The sequence below is a fragment of the Dama dama genome, chromosome 6 (assembly GCF_033118175.1).
Source record: "Dama dama isolate Ldn47 chromosome 6, ASM3311817v1, whole genome shotgun sequence".
Classification (NCBI taxonomy): Eukaryota; Metazoa; Chordata; class Mammalia; order Artiodactyla; family Cervidae; genus Dama; species Dama dama.
The window spans coordinates 25,908,682-25,934,139 of NC_083686.1; the positions used below are offsets into that span (position 1 = coordinate 25,908,682).

Genomic DNA, 25,458 nt, shown 5'->3' on the forward strand with positions numbered 1-25,458 from the left:
TAATACTGACCACAAACACAATAAAACCAAAAGAAGATGTGTTTACATGGCACAACTCAACATAAAATTCCTTTATTTATTTATTTTTTTTTTAATTTTTATTATTATTATTATTTTTTTTCCAGTGGGTTTTGTCATACATTGATATGAATCAGCCATGGATTTACATGTATTCCCAATCCCGATCCCCCCTCCCACCTCCCTCTCCACCCGATTCCTCTGGGTCTTCCCAGTGCACCAGGCCGGAGCACTTGTCTCGTGCATCCCACCTGGGCTGGTGATCTGTTTCACCATAGATAGTATACATGCTGTTCTTTTGAAATATCCCACCCTCACATTCTCCCACAAAGTTCAAAAGTCTGTTCTGTATTTCTGTGTCTCTTTTTCTGTTCTGCATATAGGGTTATCGTTATCACCTTTCTAAATTCCATATACATGTGTCAGTATGCTGTAATGTTCTTTATCTTTCTGGCTTACTTCACTCTGTATAAGGGGCTCCAGCTTCATCCATCTCATTAGGACTGGTTCAAATGAATTCTTTTTAATGGCTGAGTAATATTCCATGGTGTATATGTACCACAGCTTCCTTACTTCAGACTCTACTACAAAGCCACAGTCATCAAGACAGTATGGTACTGGCACAAAGACAGAAATATAGATCAATGGAACAGAATAGAAAGCCCAGAGATAAATCCACGAACCTATAAAATTCCTTTAAAATTACTGCATTTCCACTTTGCTCAGAATTTTTTTTTCATTTATTTTTATTAGTTGGAGGCTAATTACTTTACAATATTGTAGTGGTTTTTGCCATACATTGACATGAATCAGCCATGGATTTACATGTGTTCCCCATCCCGATCCCCACTCCCGCCTCCCTCTCCATCCCATCCCTCTGGGTCTTCCCAGTGCACCAGCCCTGAGCACTTGTCTCATGCAGAATTTTTAATCACAAAATATCTCAGTGAACAAAAATATGAGTTACATCTCATCTTAAGTGCACACCAGAATCTTAGATACTTTTAAAGTCCATGTAGGCGTAGCCGCTCCCACAAGTCATGTGCCCCTTCTTGGGGGAAGGTGGGCTGGCAGGGACAGCTTGGTCTGCAGGGCACTGTGCTCCCCAAATGACTGCAACCACTTTCAATGCAGTTTTTCCCAGGATATTTCCCCCAAGATCTTCTTTTAAATCTTCCTTCTCTTTGTACCCCACTCCCCAGTCTCAACTGTCATCTCCCTCATCTGCTTCCTGAGACCTTAAACAGCCCAATTCCTCCCCGACAACTAAACCCTTATTGCTAAGTCCTGTGTTGTTTTTAATAATGTCTTTTTAATTTCATTTTGAAATAATTTCAAGCTACAGAAGAGTTGCAAGAATGATACAAAGAACTGTCACATGCCTTTCCTCCAAATATATCAATTGTAAAAACATTTTCCCATGATTTTTTTTCACTCTCTCTCCCACCCTCCCTCCCTGTTCCCCTTTTCTCCCTCTCTCTATCTCCCTTTCCCCCTTCCTTCACACACACACATTTTTTCCCCAAATAATTTAAGACAGTTGCATAAAATATATTCCTTTACCTTCAGATTTTTATCCAAGGATCTTCTCTTACATAATTACCAACTCAGAAAATTTAACATTGATAAATGGCTATTACCTAAAACATGGTTCACATAAAAATTTTCCAGTTGTTCCAATAATATCCTTTGTGGCAATATCTCCCTTTCCTTCCCAGCTCTAGGCCATGCTACATTTAGTTGTCATATCTCTCTAATCATCTTTACACTTTGTCTACCCTGACATCCACATATTTTGGAGATTACAGAGCAGTTGTTTTGTAAATTTGGGTTTGCTGGATGATTCAATTCAGGTTATGCCTTTTTAGTATAATTAGAACTTTAGACTTGCATAGGCTATTTCTGCCACAAAGCAAAAGATGTATTTTAGTGTGTATAAAAGATGCATTAAAAAATTCACATGTTCCCAACAGACTGCCATTGCTGCAGAAGCAGACAGTCCCACATATATGCTAAGAGGAATATGTGTAAACTAGTTCATTTTGACATATTGGTACTTGAAAATGATCCCCCTGAGTCGATAAACCTGCTATGTACCTCCATATTTTAAAAGAAAAATGTACTAACCCAAACTCACAAGGATCTTCCCCGATGGCTCAGTGGGGGAAGAATCCGCCTGCAATGTAGGAGACCTGGGTTCAGTCCCTGGGTCGGGAAGATCCCCTGGAGAAGGGAATAGCTACCCACTCCAGTATTCCTGCCTGGAGAATCCCATGGATAGAGGAGCCTGGCAGGCTACACTCCAAAGAGTCCAAAAGAGTCAGACATGACCGAGCAATAATATTTGGATTTGAAAACTCACAAAGGCCTATACTTTTAATTGGGGTTGTGGGCTGTTTCTCAGGTAGGCTATTCTATGCAAGTTCAAGGGTGAGAAATGATGTAATTTTATCTGAAGCCATTTTGAAAAAGGGTCTTACTGTGAAATACCCCAGGAGTAGCTCACTTTCTATAATGGATGCACTGAAGCTGTTACACCCTTTTTAGTTTGTCTTAGTTTTCCTGAGGTTTATAGATCACTAACAAGGCCTTCAGGGACTGGATTTCAGAGCAGTCATATACTGGATTTCATGGCAACCCCTATAGTCCATGGGGTCGCAAAGAATCGCACGTGACTGAACCATGCTGAGATACTGGATTGCCAAAGTTCAAATGTCTGGGGAGAGAAAGGCCTGTCAGAACCAGGTTGGTTTTGGGCGATGGAGTGCGGTGAGCTCACCGAACAGCTGGGTGAGAGGTGGGAGTGAGAGGTAATGAAGCAGGAGGTCCAGGGAGGGAGGTGAGGTTCAGATACAGCACTGATCTGTCTTCAGGTTTGCCCAAGGTTGGCCCTTTCTGGATTATGCCCCATTAACCAAAAGGAAAGCCAATGAGCGAGCAAGTTTATTACAAAATATAGATCTTTTTTTTTTTTTTTTACTTAATGAGGATTTCAAATACAGGTTTACTTAAGCTTGTGATTTCTAAGCAAATATCTGTTCTGAGGATGAAAATTTGCTATATAGTAAAGAAAACAGTGTTTTTCTTTTTATCTTTTAATATAGTGAGGAAACAAAGCATGATGACTTTATATCTCTCCCCATTTCCCGGGCAACATTCCCAGCATCTTCATGTCTTTGTGTGCCCCCAACCCCCACTTCTTTTCCTTTGTAGAAGCAGCAGCAGCAAATTTGCACAAAGTTTTTGGGAGGAACAGATGTAAGCCACTGATCACATATGAGAAACCAAGCTTCCTATGTTATAGGCAAGGTGAACAGCACAAAAAGGAGGCAGTATTTTACAGAAAGCCTAAAGAAATGTCAATAACAATGGAAGACAGCCTGTGGGATTTGTTGTTTATGTTGCCTTCTCAGTATACAAGGTTCCTATAGTTGACTAAATTTGTGTCTGTGGCGTTCTAGAGTTACTAGAACATCCCCTACTTGAATTTTGAGCCTAGAATCATGTTGAAAGTTTTAGGGGAAGTATATAATTTAAACTAGTATCTATATGTATGAAGAGAAGAGAAGGGGAACCCACTCCAGTATTTTTGCCTGGAGAATCCCACGGACAGAGGAACCTGATGAGCTACAGTCCCTAGGGTCACAAACAGTTGGATATGACCGAAGGGACTTAGCATGAATATGTAGATAACAGGAGAAACAGTGAGATACATATCAAACTAATTTTCATTGGTGGCTTAAACAGTTAACATTAAAGTATATTTAGATATTGCAGTTTAAAAAGAACTTTTTTGGTTAGGTAATTTAGTTTATAGTATCTTTAAAACAGTAGCTGTTGTTAAACTCCCCATAGCTTTTTGTTTTAATCTTTATAATTTCTTTTTGTTGTTAGAAAACTGAGCAGATCTTGAAAGTTCTCTTCACAAGAAAGAAGTTTTGTAATTATGTATGGTAACAGATGTTAACTGAACTATTGTGGTAATCATTTTGCAATATATACAAATATTGAATCATTATATTATATAACCTGGAACCAATATATTATGTCAATTAAAAATGAATGAATAACCACTGCCAAACAGGATAAAACAAAACTTTCTGTCTTTTATAATTTCTTTTAAAGATCACTTTGTAAATATGCCTTGCTTTGTGAGTTTTCCAGTAAGCATAAAAGGGTGTCATTAATGTCTCCATTTGGTTTGTAGCAGTCTCAATTTATTTAAATGCTCTTCACTGTGACTTAGAAGATGGAGCTGATTCTTCCCGTATCGCAAGATGATAGGAATTATGGGAACCACTCATTTTAGAACTTTTCTTGCATAAACATGCTGTGATCATAAAAAGTAAAGGATAAGAATAATGTAGTTATTGCTTCTATTTTGTTATCATGAATAACCTATAAACCAATACGTTCACTGCTGACAAGGAGAACAATTTCCAGTCAGTGGAGTTTAAGATGCATAATTTTCCAACCCAATTGTTTTAGTTGAAAACTGAAAGCATAAATCTTTTTCCAGTCTTTTCTGAGGCCTTAGCTTCTTTTACTTCAGCACATTTGGCGCTTCTCTCTTTTCTCTGCTTTCCTCAGAGGAACTTCCTCTCCAGAGTCTTCTCCTGGGGAAATAATTGTAATAAGGAGGAAGGCGACTGTGTGGACAAAAATATGGATGGAATTGAAAATGGTGGTTCCACGTTGGAGGAGGGTAAGGCCTGTATGGAAACCTAATGTAGACTCGGGACCATCGTGGTGGCAAAAAATGGAAGGGACACCTGGGTGTCCTGGTGATGGGCTGGGTCCTCGTCACTGGGTTCCTTGTGGCAGGGGGAGGGGTGAGTGTAAAGATCTCGCAGTCTGTAGGGTGCACATTATTTTGTGAATCTCCAGGAGGAGTGACCACTTCTTGTCCTGTGGGAAGAAAAGTACATGTCAGGAAATAGGCCTGATGGCAGGAACAGAGGGGAAAGTCTTCAGGTGTAGCAGAGGAAAAAGAATGGAAGGGAGAATTCTAGAGTCTCCCTAAAGCATGTTTGAGAGAACTGTCTAGGTCAGTAAAATGAGACATGGACACTTCTTGTGACCCATAAATTCCATGCTGGAGAATTTACCCACGAGAAATGAGTGCGTATGTCTACAGAAGATGAGTTCAAAAAAAATTTTTTTTAAGCAGCTTTTTTTTGACCACACTGTGGGGTTTGTGGGATCTTAGTTCTCTGACCAAGGATCAAACCTGTGCCCCCTGCAGTGGAAGTGCAGAGTCTTAACCACAAGACCACCAAGGAAATCCGCATAGCACTCTTATTTATATTAACCTAACCCTGGAAACCATCAGTGGGCTCCCTCATGGCTCAGATGGTAAAGAATACACCTGCAATGTGGGAGACTTGGGTTGGGAAGATCCCCTGGAGGAGGGCATGGCTACCCACTCCAGTATTCTGCCTGGAGAATCCCATGGACAGAGGAGCCTGGTGGGCTACGGTACAAAGGATCACAAAGAGCTGTACATGACTGAAGCCACTAAGTACATACACACAGAAACCATCAATAGGTGAGGATAAATAAACTAGGTATTCATACACTAAAATACTACTCAGCAATAAAGAGCAAGAATTATGAATACAACAACATGGATGTATCCTATGATGCTATGTTGAGCCAAAGAGGTTAGACACAAAAGAGTATGCACTGTAAGATTCCAATTATATGAAGTTCAAGAACAAGCAAAATTATGTTAATCTATGAGAGATGTTCTAGCTGGATTTAGAATAGGCAAAGGAACCAGAGATCAAATTGTCAACATTTGCTGGATCATCAAAAAAGCAAGAGAGTTCCAGAAAAACATCTACTTCTGCTTTATTGACTATGCCAAAGCCTTTGATTGTGTGGATCACAACAAACTGTGAAAGTTCTTAAAGAGATGGGAATACCAGACCACCTGACCTGCCTCCTGAGAAATCTGTATGCAGGTCAAGAAGCAACAGTTAGAACTGGACATGGAACAGCAGACTGGTTCCAAATGGGAAAGGAGTACGTCAGGGCTCTATACTGTCAGCTAGGTTATGTAACTTCTATGCAGAGTACATCATGTGAAATGCCAGGATAGATGAAGCACAAGCTAGAACCAAGATTTCCAGGAGAAATATCAATAACCTCAGATATGCAGGTGACACCACCCTTATGGCAGAAAGTAAAGAAGAACTAAAGACTCTCTTGGTGAAAGTGAAAGAGGAGAGTGAGTAAGGGGGAATCAGGATGGGGAACACATGTAAATCCATGGCTGATTCATGTCAATGTATGGCAAAAACCACTACAATATTCTAAAGTAATTAGCCTCCAGCTAATAAAAATAAATGAAAAAAAAAAAAGCTAGCTTAAAACTCAACATTCAGAAAACTAAGATCATGGCATCTGGTCCCATCACTTCATGGCAAATAGATGGGGAAATAATGGAAACAGTGAGAGACTTTATTTTTGAGGGCTCCCAAATCCCTGCAGATGGTGACTGCAGCCATGAAATTAAAAGATGCTTACTCCTTGGGAGGAAAGTTATGACCAACTTAGACAGCATATTAAAAAGCAGAGACATTACTTTGTCAACAAAGGTCCATCTAGTCAAAGCTATGGTTTTTCCAGTAGTCATACATGGATGTGAGAGTTGGACTCCAAAGAAAGCTGAGTACTGAAGAATTGATGCTTTTGAACTGTGGTGTTGGAGAAGACTCTTGAGAGTCCCTTGGACTGCAAGGAGATCCAACCAGTCCATCCTAAAGGAAGTCAGTCCTGTACATTCATTGGAAGGACTGATGCTGAAGCTGAAACTCCAATGCTTTGGCCACCTGATACGAAAAGCTGACTCATTGGAAAAGACCCTGATGCTGTGAAAGATTGAAGGTGGGAGGAGAAAGGGACGACAGAGGATGAGAGGGTTGGATGGCATCACGTATGTGATGGACATGAGTTTGAGTAAGCTCCGGGAGTTGGTGATAGACAGGGCGGCCTGGCATGTTGCAGTCCATGGGGTCGCAAAGAGTCGGACATGACTGAGCGACTGAACTGAACTGAATGGTTTAAAAAAAGTGAAAAACAGCTTAGGGTTACGTGTAGGTGTTATTTATTGGAGAAAGGAACCAGTGAATTCTTTCGATCTTGATCTGGGTGGTTGTTACATGAATATGGAGATATGCACACACATTTATATTTACACACATACATGTAAATATACACAAAAATATATGTGTACACACATATGATTATATGCACATATGCATATATGTAAAAAGTGATTCATCTGCACTTCTAAGACGTGTGCCTTTTATTGTGCATAAATTATAAATAAATAAGAAAATTTGGTGGGAAAAAATGTAACGTTAAGAAGAGTAACTGTCCCCCTGAAGGCTGTTAATCCGAAAGACTTGCTTCACTCTCCCAGCAGTGAAATCGCTCCCTGAAGAGGACAGAGGGAGCGTCTACACACAGCAGAGGAATGACCACTGGGGACCAGCATGATAAGTTTCTGAGAAGAAATTTGGATCAATATCCAGTGTCAAGCTGGATCACTTAATCAAACTGGCTATGAAAAAGCAAGATCTCCTTTAGAAAATTATCCCGTTAGAAAATTATCCTTAGAAACTTTATCCTTTTTTAGAATTTTTTAGATTTTTAGATAATTTTTTAGAAAATTATCCTTAGAAACTTGCCAATACAAGTCTGAAAAGGGCAGCTGAGTGTGAATGATGGAAACAATGAATTCCTCACAGGACTGTTGTTAGACGTTCAACTCTTTCATTGACTGGCCAGTGAACAATCAGATTTCATCCGAGAATCTCAACAAAGAGACACAGTGGAGGGTGTAAGGAGAAGGTGTAGGGGAGAGGCTGAAGTGTCAGGTGTCAGCCAGTTGAATGTTGAATGAACAAAGAAGCCAGTCTTTCCATAGCTGTAAAATGGGGACAGCCTCTCAAAGAGAAAAAGAGACAAGTGCCTATGTGGTAACAGGGTGATTTTGAGAGTAGCCTTGGCTCTTGACTTTCCAGGGTTGGTCTTTTTGAGGGCTGGCTGTGCTTAAGTTTCTTGGAAATATCTTTATAATAATCACCTCTATTATTTTGTTAATCTACCTTGAATGGGTGAATTAAATACTAACTCTTTCTCCCATATCCGCTCAGGCTACTGAGCATTAAAATGTTATGGTTCAAGCTGGATTAAGACATTTCAAACTACAGAAGATGACTTAATGCCATATCACTCATTCTTTCTGTTGGAGACAGGAAAAAGAAAAGCAGGCCCCGGCAAGGGCCACAAAAGAAATTTATAATTATTGATAAACTGGATGCAAGGCATGAGAGTCTTGGAACAAGTCCAGAGGGAACAGTTCATAATCTTGAAAACAAGATATGATCCTGGGGTCAGAAAACCGACCCCAGACTGTTTCTCAACTGGTGTCTCAGAGTCACATGTTTTAAGTATGTGGTGGAAAATCTATAGATAAAAACATTAGTCTTAGTTACTGATTTGTTATTGATTACTGTTTCCTAATTACTCAATGGTTAGTGATCGTTTTGTTCTTTGGCCCTGAAGGCCACATGAGTTATAGTTTAACTCCCCGCATATTCTTTCATTCACGGCTGAAAGTATAATAAAGCTGGCTTGGATTCAGTTTCGGCACCTTCACCTTGGAGCGGTGTTGGTCCTCTGATCCTCACTTTTCTCTGAATTCTTGTGTCTCGTTTCTCATTCTCTCGCCGTATCGTGCTTTCGGAAACCCTGCTTGTTGAGCTGGTCTTGACACTTTCCTCCTATGCAATCAGATTAATTATGAACCTTTTTAAGATAGAAACTTTCTGCTGAGAATCCAGTCACTAGAGAGGAAGCTAGCCTTATTCTTGAGCTCCATTGTGACATTTTGCTATCAGATCAGGTTTAGCTAGGTCTTGGGCTCTGCCACTCAGTAAATTGGATTCTAGTTTTAAAAAACATCCACCCTTTGTGCTCGTTTTACTTCTTAAAACTGAGGCTACTCACCAAATCCTCCTGACGATGGGGTGTTAGAGTTGTTAGTGGTTCTCTGACTCTGGGATGTCTAGTGTTTCTTAAAATTAAAAAAATTTTTTATTTTGTTGTTTTTTGACCATGCCACGCAGCATGTGAGACCTTTTTTTTTTTTTTTAAATAAAAAGTTTTATTGGAGAAAAATAGAACCACCACGTACACAGGGAAAAGAGCACAAAAATTCAACTGATATAGAATGGAAAGTCACAACTACCCGATGTCGTTTGTGATTACTTTTCAATTTCTTAAATGTCTTCCCTCAGTTTTTTAAATAGCCTTGACAATTTATTTCAGCTGAAATAGCATCAAGTTTTAAAAAAAACGAAGAGCCTCAGCGAAGGGACCAGCTTTTATGATAACAAAGGTGACACCAAGAGTCTCCTAATAGGACCAATTCTACCAAAAAATTCCTGAAGCACATAAGTACTGAGTCTGGTAGAACAGTAGCTCAGAGACCATCAGAGATTAGTTAGAACACTGACTCAGACAGTCCAGTACGCAGAGAGGGCAAACAAAAAAACTGCATTTCCCTGCCAGATGAGTTCACGTAAGAAAACCAAGGAGGTGCTAAGAAAATACAGGCAATGGCTGCTCAAAATAATTAAGAAGGCATTCTAAATACCACATATTATTAGACAACAGTGTGTAGTGATGCAATTAGAAAACAGGCAACTTAAAAAAAAATATGGTCACAGGTGTTTGAGAACTCAAGAAAACAATCAATAGCAAACACAAGAGCTGAAAGTCTTCTCAGCTGAGGGTTGAAAGTGAAAGTGAAAGTGAAGTCGCTCAGTCGTATCTGACTCTTTGTGACCCCGTGGACTGTAGCCCACCAGGCTCCTCCGTCCGTGGGATTCTCCAGGCAAGAATACTGGAGTGGGTTGCAGCATGTGAAATCTTAATTCCTCGACCAAGGATCGAACTTGTGCACTCTACTTTGGAAACTCAGAGTCTTAACCACTGGACCACCAGAGAAGTCTCTGGTTTGTCCAACATTAGTCAATGCTCTCTTCTTCCAGGAATTTCTAAGGACTCAAAGTCAAGATATAAGCTTGTCCCAGTATCTAGCTCACATAAAACCACATTCTCCCAGCAGACTAGGCACGTGGTGACTATTTCAGGTTACTGGTTGGCTAGCTCAAGTGTTGTAAAATATGGGAACTTTAGGGACTTATTTGGGGAACTGTCACAAGTTTTTTAGGAGGTTCAGGCCATATATCTGAGTGAGTGGGTTGATGCCATTCATGGTCTCCAAAAAGTTAAAACTGCGCCTGAATTCTTCTGTCTGTCCTTGTTCTGATCCATTCTCTCTGTCTTCTAAAGCTTCCATAGTCTCTTCAAAGCCCCCTCAACATTCTCATTCTTCTTCATTCATTTGAAGAATTCTCTTCATAATTCTCCCGACCTTTCTAAGCAGATTACTTTGCTTCATATTTCAGAGAGAAAACTTCAGTGATCTGCCATGAACTTCTTGTTTCTACGTCTCTCACTTCAAAGAGAAGTCTACACACTACTCCTTTTTCCCCCACCTATTTAATCCATAGGAATCTGACTCGTTTCCGCCACCCCACAAATAAGTGTTAGTATTGTCACTAGTGTCAAACTCATGCACTCTTCTTTGGAAACTCAGAGTCTTAACCACTGGACCACCAGAAAATGCCTGGTTTGTCCAGTATTAGTCAATGCTCTCTTCTGACAAATGTTGACAAATACTTTGACAACAATCATCCATGGTCCTGTTCTTTTAAAAAGTTGGTTCCAGATGCCAAGAACATCATTTCCTGCTCCCTTTGCCTGGTTTATCTCTATGTAGATTTCATATCTCATTGCCTCAAGGAGGTCTTCCCTCCCCTGCGGCTGGCTTAAGGCCTTTAGCAATATGCTTCCATCACACCCCGTGAGTCCACTTTCACCATATTTATTGGTCATGTGATTCATATTCAGTGGTTATATTCCTCCTCCACTGATGTATCTGCGAGATCATCGTGCATACCTGGTCTCCTGATCGCTAGCACTGTGCCTATAGTGGACTTGATCAGACTGAGAGAGATCTCAGTTTCCATAATTGCAAAAGTTATCACGTTCCTACCTCTCAGGGTAGGAACAAGCAAATATTTCTCACTATGTAGCATACTGACATGACACCAAATATACTGAATATCAAAAATGAGAACTCTTCTGTAACCTTAATTAGACTAAAGTCAATCAAATATTTAAATGCAGATGGGAAACATTTTGAGAGGCAGAATAGCATAGTGTTTAAAAGCACAGGATCTCTTAAGAGAATAGACTGTGTATGATTTCAGTACCTTTAGACCATGAAATTTTTGCATCCTCTTTTACACCCCTGGATATGTTCCAGTCTCTCCTGGTTTACAGTCTATGGGAACTGGAATAGAACTTGTATTCTGCTGATGTGTGAAAATTGTATAAATCTTAATTACGTTGAATTTGTTCATAATGCTTTTCAGGTCCACTACCTCCTTCAACTTTTCTGTCTATTCATTCTATTAATTTTTGAGAGTTTTCTATTTTAACTCCACTAAAAATCTTAATTTATCTACTTAAAAAATAATTGTAATATACAATGGAACTATATGTAACTTTGTTCTGCATTTTCCAAGTCATCTGAAAATTTTATCATACTTTCTTTTTTTTATCATACTTTCATAATTTTTAAAAACAGCATAGAATCCCTGAGCTCTATGACTTATATGAGCTCCACTATTTAATAATTATGTTTGACGATTGACAGCTTCCATAACTTAATTGACAGCTTTCTCCCAGTCTGCCTTTCCTTATTTGGAGAAAATAATGCTACTTGTTGGCTTATTGTAGTATCTAAAATAAGATATGCAAAGTGCTCAGATATGGATGTGAGAATTGGACCGTAAAGAAAACTGAGCACTGAAGAGTTGATGCTTTTGAACTGTGGTGTTGGAGAAGACTCTTGAGAGTCCCTTGGACTGCAAGGAGATCCAACCAGTCCATCCTAAAGGAGATCAGTCCTGAATATTCATTGGAAGGACTGATGCTGAAACTGAAGCTCCAATAATTTGGCTACCTGATGTGAAGAGCCAACTCATTGGAAAAGACCCTGATGCTGGGAAAGATTGAAGGCGGGAGGAGAAGTGGATGACAGAGGATGAGATGGTTGAATGGCATCACTGACTCGATGGACATGAGTTTGAGTAAGCCCTGGGAGTTGGTGATGGACGGGCAGGCCTGTTGTGCTGCAGTCCATGGGGTTGCAAAGAGTGGAACACCACTGAGTGACTGAACTGAACTGAACTGAGCTACTAGGTTATTAATCCTCCATGAAGATGAGGAGGACTGTTGGCTCTATCGGTCACTGAAAGTGAAAGTGAAAGTCTCTCAGTTGTGTCTGACTCTTTGCGACCCCATGGACTATACAGTTCATGGAAATCTCCAGGCCAAAATACTGGAGTGGGTATTCTTTCCCTTCTCCAGGGGATCTTCCCAACCCAGGGATCAAACCGGGGTCTCCTGCATTGCAGGCGGATTCTTTACCAGCTGAGTCACAAGGGGAGCCCAAGAATACTGGAGTGGGTAGCCTTTCTATTCTCCAGCAGATCTTCCCAACCCAGTAATCGAACCAGGGTCTCCTGCATTGCAGGTGAATTCTTTACCAACTGTACTCTCAGGGAAGCCCCTATCGGTCATTGCTATAACCAGTTCTTGGCTTATTGTGAATACTCATGCCCAGTACAGAACAGATGAGTTGAATGAGTGGCCAGGCAGGCAGGTGTGGATTGTATTAATGAATGTTGAGTTCATTTCTGTAGATTTTTGCAAGTCTAAGTGAGTATTTCATTCTAGTCTCAGAAAAAAATGAAAAAAAAAATTTTTTTTGGCTACATGGCATGTAGGATCTTATTTCCCAGACCAGAAATCAAACCTATATGCCCTGCAGTTGAAATGTGGAACTGGACTGCAGGCCTGCCAAATCCAGAAAATTTGCAAAAATAATTTACATTCAAAATTAGAGGATAATAAAATAATCAAGCCAGACTATTGCTGGAGTTTGGACATCAATTTTAAGTGGGTTTATTATAGTCTAGACATGAAATTCATAGTATGCCAACAACTAGTACTTTAAAAAAAACAGTAAGGATGAGATGACCTCTTTTTAGAAAATATAATTACCTGTAGTCTGTGGTTGTTTGGGCAGACAATAGCTGTTTTGTAGTGAGCTACCCTGATTTTTAAGAGAAGTAAGCTTTGTACTTGATGTATAAGTATGCAGTTCTTCTTTTATACATCCTCAGGTGCCTTCAGAGGTGAACCAAAAAGAAATATAAGCCCTGTGATGAACTTGCTCACAATAACTGCAACTTAATTCACTGCACAGACTCACAGAATGACTAGCTATTTTGGTCAAGTCCCTAATTTTACAGATAAAGACTTTGGAGCCCACTTCACACAAGTTCACACAGGCCTCTTTCAATCCTATGCTGTGAGTCTAGTCGACTCAACAGTGTACAGATTACTGTGTTAGGAGCTGCGACAAAGGCAGAGATGAAGAAACAGGGCCTATGGGGGGATGCTACAAATACATGGATCTGTAATACAGAACATAATGCAGTAAGTACCTTGGGCAATGTGTGAATTGCTATAAGAATTCAAAAATTTCAGGTAGAGGGAGATTACAATTTTAAAACCACGTGTCTTAAGAAAACCATTGTGAAGGCAATACCATAGTGACACTAAACGACATCATATGAAGCAGAATTGTAATAAGCAGGTGAAAGCAGGAGAGGGGGCTAGCCACAGCTGCTGCCATGGAGATGAGAGAGGATGGGTGAGTTCAGGGACCACACATGTAAGCAAGTGATGACCTGAAACCAGGGCTGCCTGGAGAGAGTGAAGCTGCGTTTGAAGGACTTTGAGGCCAGTGTGAGGGACAGTGGGGGAGAGGGAGCCCAAAACAGAAACCACATTTTAGCAGTGCTTAAAAAAAAACTGAATAAACCTCTAATTTCATTATAACTTATTTAGCTGCATGTTTGTAGGGTTTCCTGAAGAGTGGTTCACTTTCTGGAACCACCAGCTCCGATGGCCCTGCTCCTCTCCACTCCGTTATGAGCTGTGGTGCATGGGAACAGCAAACTGGCTGGGGGATGACTAGGGTCTACTAGGGTCTGGCTGCAGCCCTGCAAAGTCCCAGGCCACACGAAAGGGATGGAGGGCTCAGTATGACTCCTGGGGCTCTCCTCCTTTTCTTGCCTGTCCCCAGTGTTTGCAAACCGATTCTCTGGCTCAGGCCACCTGGAAATTTTGTAGGGATGGTGGGGAGGAAAGAGAAAGGAGCAGTGGAGAAATTGAATCTCACAGAATCTCAAAGCAAGAAGTCTAGGCTCACCTCCGCAGTGCCAGGACACAACTGTCTAGATGTGATTAAAGCAATTAACAAACAGAAACTGAACACCCACCATGTGCAAATTACCACACCATGGGGAAATCAAAGAGGTAGACACTGCTGTAATTCAGGGGGGAAATTGTTAGCTCCACAACAATAATAGCTGGTATTCATATAGTGCTTGAAGCTTGAAGAGCTTTTCTTGCAGGATAGCTCATTTGGTCCTGCTGTTGCTGCTGCTGCTAAGTCACTTCAGTCGTGTCCAACTCTGTGCGACCCCATAGACGGCAGCCCACCAGGCTCTTCCATCCCTGGGATTCTCCAGGCAAGAACACTGGAGTGGGTTGCCATTTCCTTCTCCAATGAGTGAAAGTGAAAAGTGAAAGTGAATTTGCTCAGTCGTGTCTGACTCCTAACGACCCCATGGACTGCAGCCTACCAGGCTCCTCTGTCCATGGGATTTTCCAGGCAAGAGTACTGGAGTGGGGTGCCATTGCCTTCTCCCATTTGGTCCTAACAACCCTCATAATAATGGATGTCATTCACGCTGTCACATCACACAAGAGGAAATGGATTTCAGAGCAGTTAAGTGCATCTAAAGTCATATAGCTAGGACTGAGACTAGGACCAACATCTTCCGAGGATAAAATTCAGTGTCCTTCTCTTTAACCACACAGGCTGATGGAAGCTGACGTAAATATTTCCAATTCATGGATATGTTATAATCATGGAGCCAAATTCATTCTTTTTACACAGCTTATTAATTAGTGGACCCACAGGAGAATAAAAGCAAAACCCTTACCTTCTGCCACAGTTACCACCAGCCAGCAGACCAACAGCCAGTGGGAGAAGCAGGATCCGTGAGCCATGGCTTCCACCCTGAGCAGACACTGCCTGGAACCCAGCGTGGCTTTAAAGGGGGTGGGTGAGTCACCCACAGCTTGATTCAGGGAGTTGTATTTGCATAATGGACCACAGCGAGCAGGGCCTGTGGTGTGAGGGTAAGAAGTCAGCAAGGAAATACCAGACAGTATTTATCAACCAGAGCCTCTTGTAATGACGGCCAAACATCATTTATCCATCCTTGACTGGAGTTGGATTATGGACAACCACACCTTTGCTATACTTCTAATTCCTTCAGATCTTTTCTTCTCTTTCCTTGTGTGTACAGGTCTCCTCAGCAAGAGAAAGGATCTATCCAGGAAATATTCCACATTGTTTCCTTCTGTATAGCTCACTTCACAAAGCCAAACAGGATGGAGAGGGCGTTATCCAAAGGCTCAGGGACTGAAGCGGTTTGACGAGGCTGTTCACAGGTTTCAGATCAGGGATTATGTTTTTTCTGCTTTGGCTCAGGAGCCAAGACCACAGTTGAGAAACTGTCTTCTCTAGTAGCCGTCATGGTCGTTGTCTAAACAGACACGAAAATTTGGGGAGATTAATTTACTGAGTTGTCCTTTCAGGACTCCCTCTGATTCATCAAATTGCCCCAAAGATGCCCAGTTTTTTTTCTGTCAGCTACTGGAGGAATGGGAGGGGATGGTCACAAGTGATTAAAAGCATGGACCCTGTATCTAAAGATGATCATACTAAGTCAGAAAGACAAATATTGTATGAAATCCACGTGGAATCTAAAATATGGCACAAATGAGCTTATCTATGAAACAGAACAGACTCACAAACACAGAGAACACATCTGTGGTTGCCAAGGGGATGTGGGGCATTGGAGGAGAGATGGATTGGGAGTTTGGGATTAGCAGATACAAACTTTTGTATAGAATGGATAAACGGGTCCCTACTGTGTAGCACAGGGAAATATGTTCAGTATCCTGTGATAAGCCAGAATGGAAAAGTATATGAAAAATGATGCACATAGGTGTATAATTGAGTCACTTTGCTGTATAGTAGAAATTGTTTTTATATAGTAGAAATGAACACATTGTAAATAAACTATACTTAAATAAAATAAAGGTTAAAAAATGTATGGACTTCAGAGTCAGGAAAAACTGGCTCCAGCCCTGATTCCTTTTGTTACTAGGTGGGTGACTTGAAGCCTCAGGGGTAAAATGGGGCTTGCAGTGTTTCCCCCTGAGGATTGTTGTGACGAATAAAAGAAGTAATTGACACAGAGCTCCAACCACAGTGCCTGGAACAAGAAAGGGAGTTGTTTTTATTTGGAGGTTAATTGCTTAAACTTATTGTGGTGGTTTTTGCCATACATTGACATGAATCAGCCATGGGTGTACATGGTCCCATCCTGAACCCCACTTCTACCTCCTTCCCCAGCCCATTCCAAATAAATAAATTAATTAGTTAAAAAAATCACTTAATTACAAGGACAAGTTCAGCTGGCATAAAGAGGTTTGAGGACAAACAGCACAGAACAGGTTTGGGGATGAAAACAACTCAGGTAGTTGGAGCAGATGTACATGAAGGCGCTACATAGAAGCTCCTGGTTTCAAATGTTCAACATGCTGCGGGCACCCACCAGACTGCTCTGTATAAGGACTGGAAGCTTCCTTTAAGCTGCTGAACTGGCTAAGAGAACGTCTTCTACTGTGTCAATATAGAGATTGATAACATTTATTGAGCACCTATTATGTGTCAGGCACTGTGCTAAGCATGTAGCTTGCATTGTATAACTGAATGTCCATAATCCGCGAGGCAAATATTATCATCTTCATTTTACCTACAAGGAAACCAAGGCCCAGAGAAGTGCTCAAGCAATTTATCCAAAGTTGCACCACTGCTGCAGAGCTGAGTGGCAGAGCTGAGATTTTTAAGTTGGTGTGAATCCAAAGCCTGTCTCCCCTCTTCCTGCCCACACTGGCTCTGCAAATGAATATTAAATAAAGGATGTAACAAGAATAAAATACAGAAGTGAAAAAAAAAAGAAAGGGAGTTGTTGTGGCTGCAGCTAAATCACAGTAGCTTCAATTCTTTGTTCTCTTAGGAGCTTATACTTGCCAACTCATTTGATCGCTCCAAGGCCTAATGGTTGAGCAAAACATTTTCCTGGCTGTTGCAGAAAGAACAAAACAGAACACAGTCCCTGGCTTCAAAAGGCCGGCAATCTAATGAGGGAGACTGTGCAAACTGAGAATCAAACTGAATAAGAATGCAAACACTCACCAACTAGAAGAATGGTAAATTCCACAGACTTGATGATAATCCTAGGCAAAAATTCTAGAAATAGATGGTTAAGTCAACGATGTGTCAGCAATTTGGAAAGGAAGCAGGGACAAGCTTAGCTCCTTAGATTCCACCGTTCGGTTCTGTTGACTGCATGTCCTGGGCCACGTCCAGGCCTGGCATAGGTGCTCGGGCTAACGATGGAGTTCCTGCTCTCATGAGTGTCTAGTCTGGCAGGGACATTAGATATTAATTAAGGAATGACAGGAAGGGGTTTGAGTGTTAAGATAAAGAAAGCACTGGGGGCTGCAAAGCAGAGACACCCATAACCTTAGGCCAATGGGTGTGTATTACGTATACTGTTGAAACTTTGTATTCTGTATTAGAATCACATTGCCATGCCAATAAAATTAGATCCACATACTCTCTGTAACTACTGCCAGTATTGTGTTTTATGGATTTACTGCAAACCATTTAGCCAAACATTTTGTATGATGGACATTTGTATTATTTCTTCTGATCCTCTTTCTTTTTGTATTGGATTTCTGATGACCTTTCATTTGAAATGATGAAAATAAGTAACAAAAGCAAAATGGTAATAGAATTTCTTTCTGTTTGCATTTGTTGTCCTGAAGTTTATGAAATAAATAAAACTTCAAAAGGAACAAAAAATTTTACTTTCATACAATTCTTTTTATTTTTATTTTTTGGCTGCAGTGAGCAGCCTGCAGGATCTTAGTTCCCTGACCAAGGATGGAACCCATGCCTCCTGCTTTGGAAGCATGGAGTCTTAACCACTGGACTGCCTGGGAAGTCCCTCACTGAATTTTTATTTGGCAGAGAATCCTAACATATCTTAAAAAAAAAAACTTTTATTATTTATTTATTTGGCTGAGAGGGTTTTTTTTTTTTTTTTAATTATTTATTTTTGGTTGTGCTAGGTCTTCCTTGCTGCCTGTGGGCTTTTCTCTAGTTGTAGGGGTCTCCTCCCTAGTTACGTTGTGCCGGCTTCTCATTGCAGTGGCTTCTCTTGTTGGCAACCGCAGGCTCTAGGGTGCCCAGGCTCCAGAATGTGTGGCTCCCAAGCTCTAGAGCACGGTAGTTGTGGCACATGGGCTTTGTTGCTCCATGGTCTGTGGGATCTTCCAGGACCAGGGATCAAACCCGTGTCTCCTGCATTAGCAGGTGGATTCTTTTTCAGAGAGCTGCCAGGGAAGCCCCACACTGGATCTTAGTTGCGGCCTGTGGGATCTTGTTCCCTGACCAGGAATCCAACCCAGGCGGCCTGCATGGGGAGCGGGGAGTTTTAGCCACTGGATCAACCAGGGAGTCCCTGTAACATATCTTTACTGATGGTGTGTAGAGTTAGTCTTGACCGTCTTGCTTATTTACACGTTGTCGTTCAGACCATACAAGTTGAGAATGGCTGGATGGCTGCAGCTGTCCATCTGCGGCTTTGAGGGGCGCTCTGCAGAGCCGCCTATCACACGCTCAAGGACCCCAGCATGACTGCTTGAGGATGACCAGCAGCATCTAGCCTCACTCACCTCCACAGTCTTGATGGGATGAAGTCCCTGTTCTGCTGCCAGGCCTTAGAGAACCAAAGGCGCGACAGACTTATGGCCAATGAGGCTGGTTTCCTGCTGCAGAAAGCGCTGAAGCCGTCTGGGGGAGGGGTTCCCCTTACCTGGCTGTGTGAATAAGCAGGGAAGCTGCCATCAGGGCCTTCGTGAGTCAGGATTACGGATAACCTGGGGAGTGATGGGTACTGGCCTGTCCCCTGAGTCAGGCTGAGGGAGTAGCGGCTAGCGCTCCGAGGCTCATTTCCTGGAGGCCTGGGGGTGGATCAGCGTGTTGTGTCAGGAGCACTGGGGCACACACTCCTTCTGGAATCTATGTGGTTCTGTGGTCGGCGCCCATGTGGATTAGACTGTATGCCTCTCCTGCTAGGCTTGCTAAGGGCGTCTTCTGCTGGGATTTCTCCTAAAAGGGATTGCAGGCACCTGAGACATATCTCCAACTCCACCACTTTGCAGATCTGGAGACTGAGATGAGACCTGCAGAAGTTTCCTAAAGTCATCCCAGCGATTTAACAACAGAAAGGCCGTAACATCCTGGCCAGGGGCGGAGTGATGCCCACCACGTGAGAGCTCTCATTTATCAATGGTCTGAAACAGTATCAAACCAGTGGGATAAATCAGGGTTCTAGTCTTGCCTTGCCACCCATTAGCTGTGAGACCTTGGACCTGTCAGCCTGACTGACCCTCAGTTTCATCTGTATAATATATCATTTGCTGTGTTCTATGCATCACTGTTCTAATTATTGTGCATGCATCAAGCCATTTAATTCTCAAAATAACCCAGTAAGGAAGGTACTATTGTGAACCCCACTTAAAGATGAGAAAATTGAGGCACAGAGAGGTTAGTTCATGTGACTATTGAGTGGCAGAACCTTGATATGAACACAGGCAGTTAGGCTCTAGAATTCATGCTCTAATCACTGTGTTAGGTGGACTCTGACCCCCCTGTCAGCTTACTTTTATAAAGGCTCTGTGAAAGTATCCTGAAAATTCAGGCATCACTGTAGGACAAAAGACTTGGTTGTTAACATAATTTTTTTTCAAGGCTTAAATAAATAAAAAGAGGTAGAGGGAGAAGTTACAGATTAAAAGAGATTTAAGACACCTAAACAATTACAACATTTGGACCTTATTTGGGTCCTGCTTCAAATAAACAAATTGTTAAAGAAAATACAACTGGGGAAATGTAAACACTGATTGGATATTTGATGATATTAAATAATTATTGTAAATATGATGGTGATAAATGATTTTAACAAAAAGATAAAGATGGATTCAGAGATAGTTGCTGAAATATTTACAGGTTATATGTTGTCTGGGATTTACTTCAAAATAATCAGAGGATGGGGAGTGGGAATATAGATGAAGCAAGATTGTCCATTGTTTAGGCATTGTTGTTTAATAATGATCTAAGCTGGGTGATGGGTGTATTTGGGTTTATGGTGTCAAAGCCCCATGGACCTACTGTTGGGAAGAATGACAGCTGATAGGGAGAGGGGGGTCTGATACTCTTTCGGAGATTCCTCTTCTAGGGTGCCATTGATTTCAGGGTGACCCCAGTGCTTCCTACATGGAAGACCCTTACTGGATTCTTCTGGCCTGCATGAATGCATGAGCATATAGATGAATGAATGGGAATGAATCTGGTCCATGATGAGTTGGAGAAACAGTCTGTCACAAATCAGAGACAGAATCTAATTTCTAGGTCAAATAGAATGATGAAATGATTCTGTATGTTTCCCAGTTAACCAAATTGTGCATTTAAAGGCATCTTTATCTATCACTATCATAAGGACCAAAGTACTCCTACACCTTCCTGCCTTATCCTGGTAGACAAAGTACATGAAAAGATCTACTAAAACCTCCACTCTGAAGCCATACCCCCACTATTCACACCTCTCAGAGACTGCTCCAAGTCCCATTGCTTATTATCTTTTGCTTACCCAGCCCAACATCTGTCCCAGTGCTACTGATTAGCCTAAGTTCCCTGGCTTCAGGATTGTCTGTATCCTACGCTTGCAAATCACATCGCTTTTCTATGGCCATAGAAATTGGTTTAGGGATGAGTATTTGACTCAAGCCAAATCAACTGGAGACCAGTCAAAACCAATCCTGGAACTTTTGTATAAGTGACTGGAAAAGAGGCACATAAATTTTGCTTTTGGACTTGAAGTTGGGGAGAGACATACGTACACAAAGAGAGAGTCTGCCCAATAAAACCGACTGGAGAGATAGCAGAGTCTGACATCATTTGACCCCCTGGATCCAGCTATACCTGAGGCCATACACACTGCACTGTATGTGGTTTGGTAAGACTGATTCTAAAGTATTACCAGCACAGTCTTACGGTAGCAAATCACATAGAGAATAAAGATTCTAGTCTAGTGTTGCTTGTTAAATGGAAAGAAGAGCTATTAATTTTTATACTCTTGTATTTGATTACAAACTATAGAAGTAGACAGGGAGTAGAAAACTATGTCAGTTCCAGTGGTTGGGTAAGGTAAGACATTTGAAGAAATTAAGATGATTCTTTTTATCATTCTGTGCATTCTTCCTGAGAGCTGAGAGAAACTGCATGACTAGGCAGACTCCCCTGCAGGTGGAAGCTGTGGATATCTGAGTGTCTTGGCTACGAATGCGGTCAGCTGACTTCATCTTGTGTGCTTAGCTGCCCTGTTTATGCCTGGCAGTAGCATCAGACAGATCCAGGTTGTGGTGATGAGTCACTATGGGCTTTCCCCAGCTTCAGACACAGGGTGCGTTCACATTTTATCCTTCAACCTTTAACTGACCCAATTGGAGCTCCTGAATGGAATGAGTGAAGTCTGGCCTTGAGGTGTTTTCAATGAGCAGTTCAGTATTTAGTGAATTGAAATCTCAGGGGTTGTAGATTGAAGTTGATAACAATGTGTCTCTCTGCAGAACTGAGGAGAGTATGTATCATTATACATGCTGTAAGACCAAGGGGCAAGTTACCAACTTTCATTTCCTCCTCTATAAAATGAGAGTAATAACAGTGCCTACCTCACAGGGGTGTTTTGAGTTTAAATGAGTTAATGCCATTTAAACACTTTCAATGGAGATTGGGGCTATGTAAATATTAACTATAGTTACTCTTGAAAAATAATAACTTTCTGTTTCAGACAAACGTTTCCTCTAGAACCTGGATATCTGAAACAAAACTAAGAAAAGGCAGCATGTGAGTGTTATGCCCAATGTCCGAATCCCCAAGCGGGAAGAGAGAAGGCCTCCAAGACAATGCAACTCGCAGGAAGGGAAGTTTATTACTGACTCGAGCCAGGACTCTCTGGCCCGCAACCAACGCAGTGGTGCGGGTCAGAGAGCCCTGAGCCCAAGCTGTTACACAAATTTATAGGGTGAGAAGTGGATTGGTTACACGTTTGCAAAGCAATTTCATTGGTCAATACTTTCGTGCACTGCGGGACTTTCCTGGGGGTTTCCGCCCTGTTCCTAATTTCCTAATTGGCAAACAGCGGTCAGTATTAAGTGAAAGCTAATTGGTCCTAATTGGAAAACAGTGGTACCAAGTAGGAAGGTCTACTAATCTAAGCTGCGTTACTTCTGCTCGCCTCACAGTGAGGATTTATGAAAATTGTGATTTGTGAGCGTGTGCACACAAATCTCACACAGCAGTACTTTGAAGTCCTGTTTTTTAATTTTCTGAGGTATTGAGTCAGTTGGAAAGCTGAAGGGGAAGGTTCTCAACAGGGAATGAAGGGGGTTTTCTTTAGGGTTCTGCTAGGTGGCTAGTCATAGGCAAGCTAATTAAAACCTTGTCATCATACTTACCCAGACAATGGTTTCTATAAATTGCAGTAGTTAAGCTGGCAGGGGGTTTGAGAGAGTTCTTTGAAATATCCAGGAATTACAGGAAATGGTAATAATTTGAGACTTTTACCTAACATTCACCAGTGTCTCCAGGGGATGATGAGGGTGGTGGCGACAAGCAGCTACTAGTTTTTTCAGAAATGGCATGGTTTTGATTTAAATTTGTAGAATGCTGTTAAAACTTGTTCTTTCCTTCCCTCTCTTTATCCTTCCTCTCCTTTCTCTCTCTTCTTCTCCCCGCACCTTCTTTCTCTTCCCACTCCCTCTACCCTGCAGGAAGTATCTTCCCCCTTCTCTATAGAACCAGCCACTTTAAACACTTTATTTGTTTAGGCTGCGTTGGGTCTTAGTTGTGGCCGTCAGACTCTGCTGCAGTGTGTGGCCTGCTCTCTAGTTGTGGCATGTGGGATCTTTGTTCCCTGACCAGGGATGGAACTCATGTCCCCTGCATTGGAAGGTGAATTCTTAACCACCAGGCCATCAGGGAAGTCCAATAATTAACCACTTTTTAACAGTTTGCCATATATCCTTCTATTCCTTTTTCTATGTATTTACACACACACACTCAAAAATTGTTTTGTAGGTGGGTTTAAAAATTGTTTTATAAATGGGATAATCTTTTGAGTTGCCTTCTAAATTATTTCTTTTTGACTTAAATGTCTTTTCTTCCCATGCCAATTCATATAGATGGATCTCTTTCTTTTGAATTGTTGCTTATTATTGCCTTGTATGGGTGCACCATAGTTTTATTTATCGATTCACTGCCTGATGGAATTTGAGTTCCTTTCCATTTTGTGCTCTTATAAACAATCCTCCCATAGGGCAACAGCAGAGTGCATTTGCCGTAAGTAACTTTTAAAAGTAGCTTGCTGAAATTGTTTTTAGATTTAAATTGTAGAATACATCTTCATTTCATTCTGGTTTTCTGGTCCCTGTGGCACTTTGTTGTCTGGAGCCTTTGGATAGCCACATTTTATTGCTGGCTAAAACCATTTCGTATCCTTTCAACAAGGATATATCCAGATAATGGTGATGGCCACAGAAATGTGAAACGTACATCTCAATAAGGCATTCCCTACTGCTTAAGACCAACCCACAAGTGTCATAGAGAGTGGCAGCCAAAACATTTTTTTAAATGCTCAGGATTTCAGAGGTAGTTCCCTTCAGCTGTATAGGCTGGCAACACTTTGTACCATTATAAAGTCTACCTCTTTTATAAGCACAGGTACCCTTTCCTTCTAATTAAATTGTACGTATGTACACTTTGCTGGCAAGTCTGCAGCTGGTGCCCATCTCCACAAAGTGGTCATCTCCAGTATTTGTGGTTCGTGTCCTGCACTAACAAAGTATGCTTCACTATCTCTGTTTAATAAAACACATCCATTTTGAAAAGCATGAGACCTAGATTTGCCAAGTCAGATGTGATCTCATGTATTTTTTTTCAACAGCACAAACTCTACCACAAGGATTTGGGAAATTTATTATCTGACACAAAATCTGTTGGGGACTCCTTGGCTGTCAACTGACCACAAATCATGGAGCCAAGGGTAAGTTCAAAGTATCTGTTTAGTAAATGACTGGATACCCTGAGACAGTGCTAACTCAAAGTAGCCAGTTCAGAGTGAGATGAGGTGCTCCTCCTAGGATGTAGATCAACACGTGGTTTCAGTGGGACTTCCCTGGTGGTCCAGTGGTTAAGTCTCCACGCTCCCAATGCAAGGGGTGTGGGTCAGTCCTTGGTTGGGGAATGAAGATCTCACATGCTCTGGCCAGAAAATAAACAAATATATCCTAAAAACACATTGCTTTATTTATGGAGAAAAATCTCACTATTAAAATATGTTGACCAAATAGTGGGCTTGGCGATGTAGTTGACTTCTTTTCTTATGCAAACCCCTTCAGCTGGACACTGGTCTCTGAACCACATGATGAGTAGCACTGTCTCAAGTGCTTCATGAAATGGAATGAATGAATGAATGAGTGAATGAGACATATCTAAGATGGATTAAGTGGTTTTTCAGAGTTGACATGGGAGAATGTGATTAAATAAAATTTTCTTGACTTTCAGTGGGACGATGTTCCTTGTTCGTCCTTGAGCTGCCAGAGAGAGGGAAGGTTTGTTCAAGGCACAAATAGATCACCTGGCCACTGTGGCTTGTACTACTCTTATTCCCCATCAAGAGCATGTCTCCCCTCTTGTACTCCTTCTTCCTGTTCTTATCTCCTTTCCCCATTATCCTGCCATAGGATTTAAAGAAAGAAAAACAATGCATGGGAAGCTCATTGTGTGGTCTGTATTTTACAACCAGGTATATATAATTCTCATCAACAGGGTGCGGAAGGTATATTTTCTACTTTGTAAATACTCATAGAGGTTTGGTAACTTGGCCCAGGTCCCATATGTTGTAAACTGGCAGGCTTGAGACTTGAACCTGGGTCTCTTTGATTCTC

General features: G+C 41.4%; 1 protein-coding gene across 1 annotated transcript; it reads right to left on the minus strand.

Moving 5' to 3' along the window:
• Positions 1 to 4,561: 4,561 nt before the first annotated feature.
• Positions 4,562 to 15,315, minus strand: ODAPH (odontogenesis associated phosphoprotein). Its single transcript, XM_061145557.1, has 3 exons — positions 15,249 to 15,315; positions 4,790 to 4,926; positions 4,562 to 4,645 (listed from the first exon to the last, which is right to left on the minus strand). The coding sequence occupies exons 1-3, from the start codon at positions 15,313 to 15,315 to the stop codon at positions 4,562 to 4,564; spliced, it is 288 nt and encodes a 95-aa protein (XP_061001540.1).
• Positions 15,316 to 25,458: the final 10,143 nt, after the last annotated feature.